Source organism: Oryctolagus cuniculus, chromosome 2 (assembly GCF_051225735.1).
Source record: "Oryctolagus cuniculus isolate XC-2025 breed Fujian yellow rabbit chromosome 2, ASM5122573v1, whole genome shotgun sequence".
NCBI classification, from domain to species: Eukaryota; Metazoa; Chordata; class Mammalia; order Lagomorpha; family Leporidae; genus Oryctolagus; species Oryctolagus cuniculus.
In genome coordinates, this window is record NC_142868.1 from 2,693,276 (window position 1) to 2,705,535 (window position 12,260).

The 12,260-nt window shown below is 67.0% G+C and overlaps 1 protein-coding gene across 8 annotated transcripts in view; it reads left to right on the plus strand.

Moving 5' to 3' along the window:
- The window catches only part of ABLIM2 (actin binding LIM protein family member 2), a 112,687-nt gene that overhangs the window by 63,292 nt on the left and 37,135 nt on the right, over positions 1 to 12,260 (plus strand). For 5 of the 8 annotated variants that reach the window (XR_016228646.1, XR_016228653.1, XR_016228642.1 and 2 more), the window contains 5 exons: positions 276 to 353; positions 3,317 to 3,463; positions 6,254 to 6,286; positions 8,217 to 8,337; positions 9,660 to 9,758. Coding sequence is in view for 1 of the 8 variants with exons in the window: in XM_070068010.2 (XP_069924111.1) it covers positions 276 to 353; positions 3,317 to 3,463; positions 6,254 to 6,286; positions 8,217 to 8,337; positions 9,660 to 9,758 (478 nt within the window). In the remaining 7 variants the exon portion in view is untranslated. The remainder of the gene's footprint in view (positions 1 to 275; positions 354 to 3,316; positions 3,464 to 6,253; positions 6,287 to 8,216; positions 8,338 to 9,659; positions 9,759 to 12,260) is intronic. The other 3 variants (XR_016228650.1, XR_016228645.1, XR_016228648.1) reach the window with 1 other exon arrangement.

Below are 12,260 nucleotides of genomic sequence, written 5' to 3' on the forward strand. Positions count from 1 at the left end.
CCTCTTCCCTGCTCTCTCCTCCTCTCCCCCGCTCTCCCCTGCTCTCCCCTCCTCTCCCCTGCTCTCCCGCGCTCTCCCCTCCTCTCCCTTTCTCCCCTCCTCTCCCTCTCTCCCCTGCTCTCCCCTCATCTCCCCCTCTCCCCTGCTCTCCCCTCATCTCCCCCTCTCCCCTCCTCTCCCCTCCTCTCCCCCGCTCTCCCCTCCTCTCCCCTCCTCTTCCTCCTCTCCCTCCTTCCCCCTCCTCTCCCTCCTCTCCCTCCTCTCCCCTCCTCTAGGAAACCAGGACTTCATCGGAGAGCATCATTTCTGTCCCTGCTTCCAGCACCTCCGGGTCCCCGAGCCGCGTGATTTATGTGAGTGGAGCATTCCGTGGGGAGTGGGTAAAGGAAGGGGAGGAGGCTTGGGGGGTCCACGGAGAGCTGCCACCCGCGGGACGGCAGGCTGGGCCTGTGCTCTGGCCGCTGCCTCGGGCTGAGGCTGGTGCCTGCCGTCTGGGATGGGTTCAGGACCTGCGGTGGGAGCTGTCCTGTTTGCCCAGCAGAGGGCGGTGTACACGCACCTGCCGTTTCTAAGGCTGCAAGGCGGCGTCCCCTGCGGCCCGCAGCTGGGGCGGGGAGCAGGGCACCTGTCTGTGTCTGAGCGTGGACAGCACTGTCAGGAGGTCCTCGGAGCACGCGAGGACGCTACATACCTCGTGACCCCATCTTCACTGAGGAGCGTGAGTGTGTGAGTGCACGCGTGTGAAAAATCACGGGAGACGTGTTACCAAGTCGGTCACAGCGGCGAGGCCAGGGTGTTAGGCCTGGAGATGAGGGTGTTATTTGCTAATTTTACTTGCGCAAGTGCACAGTTCACTGACTGGGAGACGGCGCCCAGGGGTGAGGCGAGGACAGGAGCTCGGCCCTGCTCCACCCCGGCAAGGCAGGGACGTCGGCTGCATCACGGCTCCCATCCCCCACCACGCAGGCCAGCAGCACCTGGGCTTCTGCAGAAGGCGGGGCGTGGCCCCCAGCCCCCGTCTGCGCCTCACGTCACGCGCAGGTCATCCGGATCTCTGGGGCTCGCTCCCCAGATGCCCCCACCGGCCGGGGCTGGGCCAGGCCGGAGCCAAGAGCCAGGAGCGTGGATGGCAGGGACCCAGGTGCTTGGGCCTTCATCCACTGCCTTCCCAGGAGTATTCGTGGGGAGCTGGATCAGAAGGGGAGCAGCCGGGACCGGAACCAGTACCCACATGGGCTGCCAGCGTCACGAGCTGCATCTGAACCAGGCTCCAGCCCCAGCCTTTGGTTCTGACGGGCGGCAGTAGTGAGAACTCTAACCCGTGGACTATCACGGTCGTCAGCAGGGAGGGCGACGGGGCTGTGGCCCCCTGGGGTGCGCGCCCTGAGGGAAGCTGGGGTCGGGGGCAGGGCCGGAACCCCACCCCCAGCGCCGTGGGAGGCAGGCAGCCCGCGTGGCGACCGCACTGCCGTGCCAGACAGCGCTGCTGCCTTTTCTCTTTCTTCCTCGATTATTCTGAAAAGCAGATAGACATCGGCAGAAAAGAAAAAGCCAAAACGGTTCATTGTGGCCCCGCCAGAGTGGGCACAGCTGGTGGGGGTGGGGTCTCCGCTCTGTGTGTGTGCAGGCCTGGAGGGGGGCAGGGAGTATGTTGTCCCTGTCAGATTACACTGTGACTACAGGATGTGTCCCTGTCAGATTACACTGTGGCTACAGGATGTGTCCCTGTCACATTACACTGTGACTACAGGATGTGTCCCTGTCTGATTACACTGTGACTACAGGATGTGTCCCTGTCAGATTACACTGTGACTACAGGATGTGTCCCTGTCAGATTACACTGTGGCTACAGGATGTGTCCCTGTCTGATTACACTGTGGCTACAGGATGTGTCCCTGTCAGATTACACTGTGACTACAGGATGTGTCCCTGTCTGATTACACTGTGACTATAGGATGTGTCCCTGTCAGATTACACTGTGACTACAGGATGTGTCCCTGTCTGATTACACTGTGACTACAGGATGTGTCCCTGTCAGATTACACTGTAGCTACAGCATGTGTCCCTGTCAGATTACACTGTGACTACAGGATGTGTCCCTGTCTGATTACACTGTAGCTACAGGATGTGTCCCTGTCTGATTACACTGTGGCTATGGTGTCCATGATGCTGGAGGGAGCCTGGGAGAGGGAAAGCAGAGGGAAGCCACACTGGGGCACCTGTCCACGCGGGCGGCCTTCTGCCAATGACACAGTGCGGCCTGTTGTCGTGGCAACCACCCGAGGCCTTGGTGTAGGAGGAGGTGGATCAGCAGGGTCACTTAGCAACCTGGGCAGGGATGCAGGTGGGGGGCTGTTGGCGATGTCCAGGTCCTTGCTGTCGCTGTGGGGCTGTCCAGGGATTGGGAGGAATGCGGGAGGGAGCCGGCAGGGGGAGGGGGGAGTCCTTGGGGGCGGGGTCTCCATGGCAACCTGTGAGATGCAGGGTTCTGGAGCTCCATGGCATTTGTGTCTGTTCCCGTTACCTGGGAGAAGACGCGGGCCCAGAGATCCCCCATGATTTTGGCCAACGTTCCGTGGGTTTAATGTCTTCTGTCCATCCTGCCCCAGCCCCTTGGCAATGACGAGCTCAGAGTTAGGGACAGGGACCTGGTGATGAGTCGGGGAGTCCTGGGCCTCCACAGCCCCCGGCCTTGGCCTGCAAGGGGCAGGGGCAAAGAGCAGCACCTTTGCTTCAAGGAGAAGTCTCAGCCGGATGAGGAAGGGACGCCAGAGAGGAGCCCTGGAGGAGAGGCCTCAGCTGAGGCTGGAGGCACAGAGCGGGAGCCAGGGAGAGCGGAACAGCGTGGGCCCAGCCCTCAGGCCTGGGATGGTTAGAGCCCCGCAGGGTGCAGAATGGGGGCAGTGGGCAGAGGCCTGGGGTGGTCAGAGCCCCGCAGGGTGCAGAATGGGGGCAGTGGGCAGAGGCCTGGGGTGGTCAGAGCCCCGCAGGGTGCAGAATGGGGGCAGTGGGCAGAGGCCTGGGGTGGTTAGAGCCCCGCAGGGTGCAGAATGGGGGCAGTGGGCAGAGGCCTGGGGTGGTCAGAGCCCCACAGGGTGCAGAATGGGGGGAGTCGGCAGAGCAGTCAGGAAAGGACACTCGGCCACGGTGTCCAGCCTGGCCCGGCCTGTGCCCTGTGCCCCAGCCCCTCCCTGCTTTGCCCTGGCCACAGCTGGGGCGGCTTGCACTCTAGCCCGGGGCCCCGTGCCGGGCTGTCCTCTGGCTGTGGCCTGGTTCTCACTGGCCCCCTGGGCTCTGTCTCTGTCCCCTCTCTCAGGCAAAGCTCGGCGATGAGATCCTGGAGTACAGGGACCTGGCCGCTCTGCCCAAAAGCAAGGCCATCTACAACATCGACCGGCCCGACATGATCTCCTACTCGCCCTACGTCAGCCACTCCTCGGCCGACAGGCAGAGCTACAGCGAGGTACGGCCCGGCCCGCCCGGCCCCGCTCACCTGCGTCCCCAGCACTGGCCCCGCAGGGCAGGTGTCATCCCTCGGGGGTGCCCTGTCCACACAGATGCACCCCATGGACATCGCTCAGCCTTTGCGCCCTGTAACCTGTGCACCCCTCACTTGCGTCACCCCCAGGGCGCTGTGGCCCCAGGCGTCCCCCCACGAAGGCGTGGGCCTGGAAAAGCCGCAGTTGATGGAGCAAAGCCCAGGGGCGTGCCGGTGCCTGGGGAGAAGGCGGCAGCACGTGGAAATCCCTGGCCTCGGCTCGTGGGTCGGAGGACGTTCGCGATGCGTGACACGGGCGGCTTCCCTTCCCTGAGAACACCCCCGGCCAGGGCACGCCCCGCCCCGCGTTCCTGGAGCCGATTGCCCCGCCCTACTCCAGGCTTTTGCTTCGGAAACCTCAGGGCGACTGGCTTCTGCCGGGCCCGTGGCCTCGTGTGTGTGCTCTCTCTGTGTGTGGCACACGGCACGGGCGCCCACCCAGGGCAGGAAAAGCCAGCCCCTGCCCGTATGCCGCCCTGGGACCCCCTTGTTCGGGGGCTCGGCAGGGACCTGCTGTGATGCCCGGGCCCAGGGCGCCATGCTTGATGTGTGTGGTGCGGGGAAGCCCAGCCCCGCTCTGCTGCTGTCCGGATGCCTGCTCAGTGCTGGGACGGGCAGACGGGCTCCGGGGCCAGCAGCGGCCATACATGGGGAGAGGGAGGGGAGGGTGCATGGGGCATCCCACCCTGCACCCCGACCGTAGGCTGGAGCCAGGCTGGGCTTCGTCGTCCAGTGTCTGGCACCGGGAGGTGGGGGTGAAGCAACGTGGCCACGGTCCCTCCGAGACCCAGTCCCAGCCGCTTCTTCCCCAGAGACCCCCGGCGCCCTCCCAGAGCCGGGCTCAGGCCTCACTGGGCCCAGGCTCCCGCTCTGCCTCCCGCGGCCCCTTCCTGAGCAAGCCAGGGGCAGAGAGCCAGCTGGGGGGGCTGTGTGTGCTGAGGGGGGGACTGTGTGTGTGCAGAGGTGTGGGGGCTGTGTGTGCAGAGGTGTGGGGGCTGTGTGTGCAGAGGTGTGCTGGGGTGGGGGCTGTGTGTGTGCAGAGGTGGGAGGGGCTGTGTGTGTGCAGAGGTGTGCTGGGGTGGGGGCTGTGTGTGTGCAGAGGTGTGCTGGGGTGGGGGGCTGTGTGTGTGCAGAGGTGTGCTGGGGTGGGGGCTGTGTGTGTGCAGAGGTGTGCTGGGGTGGGAGGGGCTGTGTGTGCAGAGGTGGGAGGGGCTGTGTGTGTGCAGAGGTGTGCTGGGGTGGGGGCTGTGTGTGTGCAGAGGTGTGCTGGGGTGGGGGGCTGTGTGTGTGCAGAGGTGTGCTGGGGTGGGGGGGCTGTGTGTGTGCAGAGGTGTGCTGGGGTGGGGGCTGTGTGTGTGCAGAGGTGTGCTGGGGTGGGGGTCTGTGTGTGTGCAGAGGTGTGCTGGGGTAGGGGGCTGTGTGTGTGCAGAGGTGTGCTGGGGTAGGGGGCTGTGTGTGTGCAGAGGTGGGAGGGGCTGTGTGTGTGCAGAGGTGTGCTGGGGTAGGGGGCTGTGTGTGTGCAGAGGTGTGCAGAGGTGGGGGGCTGTGTGTGTGCAGAGGTGGGAGGGGCTGTGTGTGTGCAGAGGTGCGCTGGGGTGGGGGCTGTGTGTGTGCAGAGGTGTGCTGGGTTGGGGGGCTGTGTGTGTGCAGAGGTGTGCTGGGGTAGGGGGCTGTGTGTGTGCAGAGGTGTGCTGGGGTGGGGGGCTGTGTGTGTGCAGAGGTGTGCTGGGGTGGGGGGCTGTGTGTGTGCAGAGGTGGGAGGGGCTGTGTGTGTGCAGAGGTGCGCTGGGGTGGGGCCCACGATGGCCGCAGCAGTGAATGGGCACATCCCTAACCGGCAGTTCCGGGGCAGCCACGGAGCGGCAGCAGCGAGGGGCCGTGTGGTGGCTCGGACAGGCCCCAGGCCCTGGGGTGGCTTCCCTGTGCCCAGATGTGCCTTCTGCCCTGCCCGGGGGTCGGCCTAGCAGGTGGATGGGCCGCGTGGGCCTGGGCAGGTGTGCTCACGCCGGAGCCCTCCTGCTCCCCAGGCCCCTCCTCAGGGGCCCTGGCTGGTGTGGGCGGCGTGGCCATCACCCTGGCTCTCAGGCCCGCTGTCACCCTGTTTTCAGCTCTGGCTTCTCTTCTCGCCACCATTGCAGCACGGCACCCTGGGCGTCACTGTCCCCAGGGTGCAGAGGAGACAGCCAGGGCTGAGGGAGGCGGAGCTGGGCCCAGAGCCCCGTGGCCAGCAGGGGGTACATGGGGAGAGGGGGGTCACTGCTGAGTCCTGCTTCCTGCTGCCCAGGGTCAGCAGTGGATCCCCTCCCTTGCCCCTGCTGGAGTGGGAGGAGCCCTGTGGACAGGCCCCACCCACTCTTTCCCTAAGAGGAAGGCCCCCTACTGCGAGTGGGAGGAGCCCCAGGGTAGGCCACGCCTACTCTCCTCTTTCCTAGAGAGGCCTGGGCCCCTGTTTTTGTGGGAGGAGCCCCGTGGACAGGCCACACCCCTTGTCTTTCCCTGAGAGGACCCCGCCTGTGCTCCCAGAGGCTGGCCCGCCAATCCCTGTCGGAGTCCTGGTGGGAGAGTATGGACAGCGGTGGGGTGGGGGGAGGGGGGAGAGTGGCAGGGCGGGGGGGGGGGCGCTGTGCTCCCAGGGCCGCTGCCCCTGGAGAACCCTGGCGCCCCAGTTGCCCGCGAGCCCAGCACTAACGGCCACTCTGTGTGTTGTGCCCACAGTCGCCCCAGCTGCTGTCGCCCACGCCGCCTGAGGTAACGCCTGCCTGCTTGGAGATGACGGGTGCCAGCTCTCTACCCCGCCTCCCCCCCCCCCAGTGCCGGCTCTGTCTACCCGCCTCCCCCGAGTGCATGCTCTCTCTACCCTGCCTCCCCCTGGGTACCGGCTCTCTCTACCCGCCTCCTCCCGGGTGCCAGCTCTCTACCCCTCCTCCCCCCGGGTGCCGGCTCTCTACCCCACCTCCCCCCGGGTGCCGGCTCTCTACCCCGCCTCCCCCCGGGTGCCGGCTCTCTCTACCCTGCCTCCCTCTGGGTACCGGCTCTCTCTACCCGCCTCCCCCCGGGTGCCGGCTCTCTACCCCGCCTCCCCCCGGGTGCCAGCTCTCTACCCCGCCTCCTCCCAGGTGCCGGCTCTCTACCCCGCCTCCCCCCGGGTGCCGGCTCTCTCTACCCTGCCTCCCTCTGGGTACCGGCTCTCTCTACCCGCCTCCTCCCGGGTGCCAGCTCTCTACCCCACCTCCCCCCGGGTGCCGGCTCTCTACCCCGCCTCCTCCACATGCAGCCCCGTGTCCCCGCCCCGCACACGCTTTTTGAAGTCCCCTCATGTTCACTCACTTTCCACGGCTGGCCTCTGTGAAGTCAGGCCAGCAGGGGCACAGGCCTGGGGGCGAGTTCCAGCCCACGGTGGGGGGGGAGCGCAGAGCCTGTGCCCCACCCCTGTGCCCCTCCCCCACCTGCTGGGCCTGGCAGTTCCTGGGAACCTCGGGTGCACCTGGGTCCCGTGACCTCCCTTCTCTGCCCAGGCTGGGGGAGGGTGTCAGCCCCTGCGTGCACATGTGCTTTACGTGTGCACAAGGGCCTGGTCTCGCGGCAAGCCCCCCCCGCCCGTCCCATGTCGGGCTGAGACCCTGAGCTGGACCCCGTGTGCACCGTGGACACAGGCCGCGGAGACCCTGCAGCCCTCAGGCCTCTGTCCTGGAGGCCGTTGCTGGGGCCGGGACTCAGCCGCCCTCTGCCGCCTGCAGGCTCCTGCCCCGCCCGCCCTCAGGGCTCCCCAGCCCACCCTCAGGAGTGGCCTGGAAAGCCCCTCCTCTGCTTCCCAGCCAGGGCCCCCCCTGACCCCAAAACTCCTGGGGCTCAGAGTCTGGCACGGAGGCCCCGGCTGGCTTCTCCTTGCCCGGCCCCCTGTGGAGAAGGGGCCTGTGCTGCCCAAGAGCCGGAGGCAGCTGGGCCACAAGCCCTGGGCCCGGGAAGGCCACGGTCACAGCCACGGCCACACATGCATGGGCTCACGGCTGGCTCACACAGGCTGCCAAGCCCGCCATAGCCGGCGAGCCCCCTGTTCAGGCTGGACCGGGACACGGGTAAGGGGTGTGCCGGCCAGCCCAGAGGGGACGACACAGCAGGTCCAGGGGAGGGCACGCCCGCCCTGGGGGCCAGACAGCTCCAGGGGCCCAGGGGAGGCACAGGGCTGTGGTGATGGACACAGGTGCTAGGGAGGGGAGCCCTAAGGACTGGGGAGCCGTGAGGCCCCTGCTCACTCTGGCACAGGTGTGAGGGGCCGGGCGGCAGGCCCACCCCCCGCAGGATACACCACCGCCCGCTCTGACCGCTCCACACGCGCGCCCCTTCTCGCGTGCATGGGGGCTGTGACGCCTGTCCTCGCCTGTCCTCAGGGGTCTAAGTCAGCCAGGCTCTCACCTCCTCCCTTCCCCTTAGAGGCCGGGTGCTTCTGCCACGTGTGTGTGTGTGGGGGGGGTGGTCAGGCCAAGGCCAAGGGAGGGACCATGCTCGTTCAGTCAAAGGGCAGGCCAGTGTGCAGCGGGCCCCACCTGGCTCTCGGCTGTGCCTGGCAGGTGCGGGGAGCTCTGACTCAGCCCAGCCGCTGGGGTCGGGAGGCCACATGCCAAGGGGAGGGTGGGCAGCGCTCCGGCCCGGGGCGTTCACAGCCGTGTCTTCCCTCCAGGGGGACCAGGATGACCGGTCCTATAAGCAGTGCCGGACCTCCAGCCCGAGCTCCACCGGCTCGGTGAGCCTCGGGCGCTACACCCCGACGTTGCGGTCGCCGCAGCACTACAGCCGTCCAGGTACTGACCCCTGCTGCAGCTGCCCCATGTCGTTATCCTGTTAGCAAAAGCCCTTTCTGCAGGAACCGGACGGGGCAGGGCTGGCCGGCAGGGAGATGGTGGAGAGCCCGGCAGCTTAGCGACGGACAGGCGGAGTCCTCCTCGTGCTGGGGTGGGGGCCGCCTGCCTGCTGCTTGGGGGAGCCAGTCGGTGACACGCAGGGTCCCCCAAGCACTTAGAATCAGCGGGGGTGGGGGTCTCAGTCGCGGAGGTGCGGGAAGATGAAGTAGCAGAGGCCGCAGGGAAGCGGACTTCAGCCCGTTCCGAGCTCACGGGAGGCTGACAAGCAGCCCCGGCGGCTGAGCCGTGCAGTCAGGGTGTGCTGTTGCCAGGTGGTCCCGCCAGACAGCCGAGTCCTGGGAGGCACACCGAGAGGCCCCCGGCAGGCTCCTCCCGCCCGGGGGGAGCCTCGGCAGGTCCCCGCCGCCCACGCCCCCTCACGCCTGCCTGTGCCCAGCCCCGCCTTGCCCTCTCAGCACCGCCCCCCCTCCACCCTGCCTGCGTCGAGGCCCGAGGGCCGCTGCCCGCCTGGGGCCGTTCCGGCCGCTTGCCGCTGGCCAGCTGTGCACGAGCCGTTTCCGCAGGCACACACTGCAGCTCTTGGTTCTGCAGGCTGTGTGGGATCGAAACTCAGCCATTCGCAAGTCCTCGCCATTGACTCCTTCAGTGTGCCTGGGGCACCTGCTCGGTGAATGCTGGGAAAGTGGCGGCTGCTGAGGGAGCGAACCAGTGGGGGAGCTAACGGGGGGGGGGGGGGGGCAAGTGGATGAAGGGGCAAGTGCAGGTTTGCCTGAAGGCGCAAGTGAGCAAGTGAGCGAGGGGTGAGCGAGGGGTGAGCGAGGAGCGAGTGAGCAGACGGGTGAGCGGCGGCCGGCTTTCCTGAGCCCGTCCTGCACGGCCCCTTTGCTGAGCTGAGCGCTGACCACCGCACCGTCAGGCTGGGCTGGGCTCGTCCTCCGAGCCCCAGAGAGCCCAGCTGTGCAGAGGCCCAGAGAGGGCGGCGGTGACGGGCCAGACCCTGACCCCCTGGCCACTGCCCTGCACCCAGGTCCTTGATCCCGAAGTGGGACAGCAGGCGGGCAGGGTGTCCTCGCTCCACAGCAGGAGCCGAGTGGTCCCCAGCCTGTCTGGTGGCGCCCCCTTCAGGACGCTCGAAGGGTTGTGCCTTCCTCGAGAGAGGAGAGGAGAGGAGGCTCGCGGCCGGGGCGGCACGGGGCTTGGGCTGGTCGGTGGCTGTGGTCGCGGGCCCTGGCTGACTGTTCTTGCTCTCTGTTGCCCCATAGCTGGTACTGTGAGTGTCGGTACCAGTAGCTGCCTCTCCCTGTCCCAACACCCAAGCCCTACATCTGTGTTCAGACATCATTACATCCCTTACTTCCGAGGTAAGGCGCGCAGGGCCGCGGGCTGGGGTGCTCGGAGGGCGTCCCGGCCGGCGTCCGTGTGTGCGTGTCCTTGTCCGCCGCATGGCCTCCTGGATCCGTGTCTCGTGCCCTGTGCCCCTCGCTGTGTGTGTCTCTGTGCGTCCGGCTCCGTTCCTGTCGGTGTGTGAGTGTCCCCAGGCGGAGGACATAGGTAACAACGTGTCATCTAACGGAGCAGGTGGAGGGGCTGGGGGTGGGAGCAGCTGCAGGCAGAGACCAGGACTTGCTGGCCGCGGGCCCCCAGCTTTCTGCTAGGAGTCTGTACCCACGGCATCTCTCTTGGCCTCCCGTGGTGGCCCTGCTGTGGGCTAGAAAGGGCCGGGAGAGGTCCCGGCTGCCCGACGGGACCGGGCTGCTCTAACCAGGATTCAGACCCTGCATGGCACCTGTGTGGGTGTTTACCAGGAGATGGCGAGCTCACGGTGGGCTGCATCACGGCCCCGGCCCCCCGAGACTGTAGCTGAAGGTGGTCAAGGCATGATGAGGTCCTGGGGTAGAGCCGTCGTCCGCTGGGGCTGCCTTGTGAGAGAGCAGGGACCGCAGACCGGCCAGTCTCGCTGTCTGTGTTCATGCTGGGAGGAGAGGCCAGACGCCTGCCGGGAGGAGCGGCCTCGCCAGGGCCCAGTGCTGCCTCTGCCGAGCTGTCCGCTCAGCCTGCTGGACCGCGGGGTTCGTTCCGCAGCCCACTGAGGGGTACACTTTCCAGAGACCCGCCGAGGGCTCGAGGCAGCCACAGCGATGTTCTGGAGGTCCCCATCCTTGGCGCCTCCTGCCCATCCCAGCCTGTGCTACCCCGCGGGGGCGGGGAGCAGGGAGGCCAGCGGGTCCCCTCCTGGTTCGATGGCCGTCCCTCGGGGACCCTGTGAACTGTGCACCACTGGCGCTCTGTTGTCACATCTTTGCTCGGCCCTGTCGGTTCACCGAGACGAGTCCCTGGTCATCGTCCTACCCCCTGGTCTGGGGCCTGGGAGTGCATTGACTTCTGAGAAAAAGCAGAGCCCCAGATGGCGGGCTCTGGGAGCGGGAGAGAGCAGTCGGCAGGGGTCCGGGCCCCTGGGCCTGCGCGTGGCCTGCAGGAGCCCCCGGGGACACGCTCGGGAGCGAGCCCGGGTCTTCTCAGGACGTCCAGCTTCTCCGCTGCCCAGAAGTCCGCTGGGGCAGGGGCTGTGGCTGGGCTGGGGCAGGGGCTGGGGCAGTGGATGTGTCAGGCAGCCGCTGTGTGCAGCCCCACACGCAGCATGGGGCGCAGAGCCAGAGCGCAGCCCCGCAGCCCTCTCCTCCTGGGCCCTTCTGGGCGTCCGCCGTCTGGATCTCAGCACCCAGGCCTGCAGGGTCCTTGCAAGGAGCCCATGTCCCAGCCTGACTCCCCTCCCCTTTACCCCTGCAGGGAGAGAATGCAGAGGTGCCACCGGGGCTGTCCCCAAAGCAGAGTTCAGACCCCCTTGAGGGCGCCTCCTGGAGTCCTACTCGGGGCGGGGGACGAGGTATCCTGGCCCCGCCGCTGGCTTCACCACCTCCGACGCCAGGCTCTGCCCTGTTCCTTTCTGACCGCTTCGGCCACCAGTGCCGAGTTCAGAAATCCGATGAGACCCGTGTCCCCCTCTGCAGTGTCAGAGCAGGGGAGCCGGCCCCCTCCACTCTGTCCCCTGCCTGCGTCCCAAGGCTACCTGAGCTCCCAGCCTCTTCCCAGAACTTACCCTGGGGGAGAAGTCACTGCTCAGATCCCAAAGCGGGGCGCAGAGCCGAGCGCCCGGCCCCACCCAGCCACACGTGAGCCCCAGCGGCGGTCATTTGCACTGTAGTGTGTCGGCCCCGCGTGCGTCTCTAGGCAAGTGTGTGGTTTCAGCTGACCTCTCACCTTTAAGGAGCAGGCCACAGGGACAGGCAGGCGTGGGCACTGAGGGCAGTAGAGGCTGTGAAAGCCGTTTGGCCACGCGACATTTGGCCACACAACGTTTGGCCACACAACGTGAGACAGATGGAGGGAGAGGCTTCAGGGTGGGAGCCACGAGGCAAGGCCCATGGCCCCCCCTCATTGGGCCCCATGTCTACTGAAGGACCCACCCCCTCCGCTCTCAAACAGGACCCTCGTCTGTCACAGGGGATTGTTGTGGGTGAATCAGACAGGAGACAGCAGGGTGTGCACAACGTGGCTGGCCCGTGCCCGGGTCACAGTCCCAGCAGGCCCTTGCCTGTGGCTGTGGGCTGGCCTCACTCAGCGACACCTTGGCAAGTTCAACAAGGGCCAGATCCCAGAGCTCTGAGCAAGAAATGGGTGCCATGGCCCCGGGTCACAGGGCGATGGTAGCTCAGCCATCAGTGTCCACCCTGGCAGCCGGCCGTGGAAGCAGCCGACAGTGGGGTCAGCCAGGTCCCTGCACCTGTGGGGCAGCTCAATCTGCAAGGAGGCAGGCCCAGCCCCTCCCTGACTCTGCAGCCCCACAGGGGGAGGCCTCGGGGGTG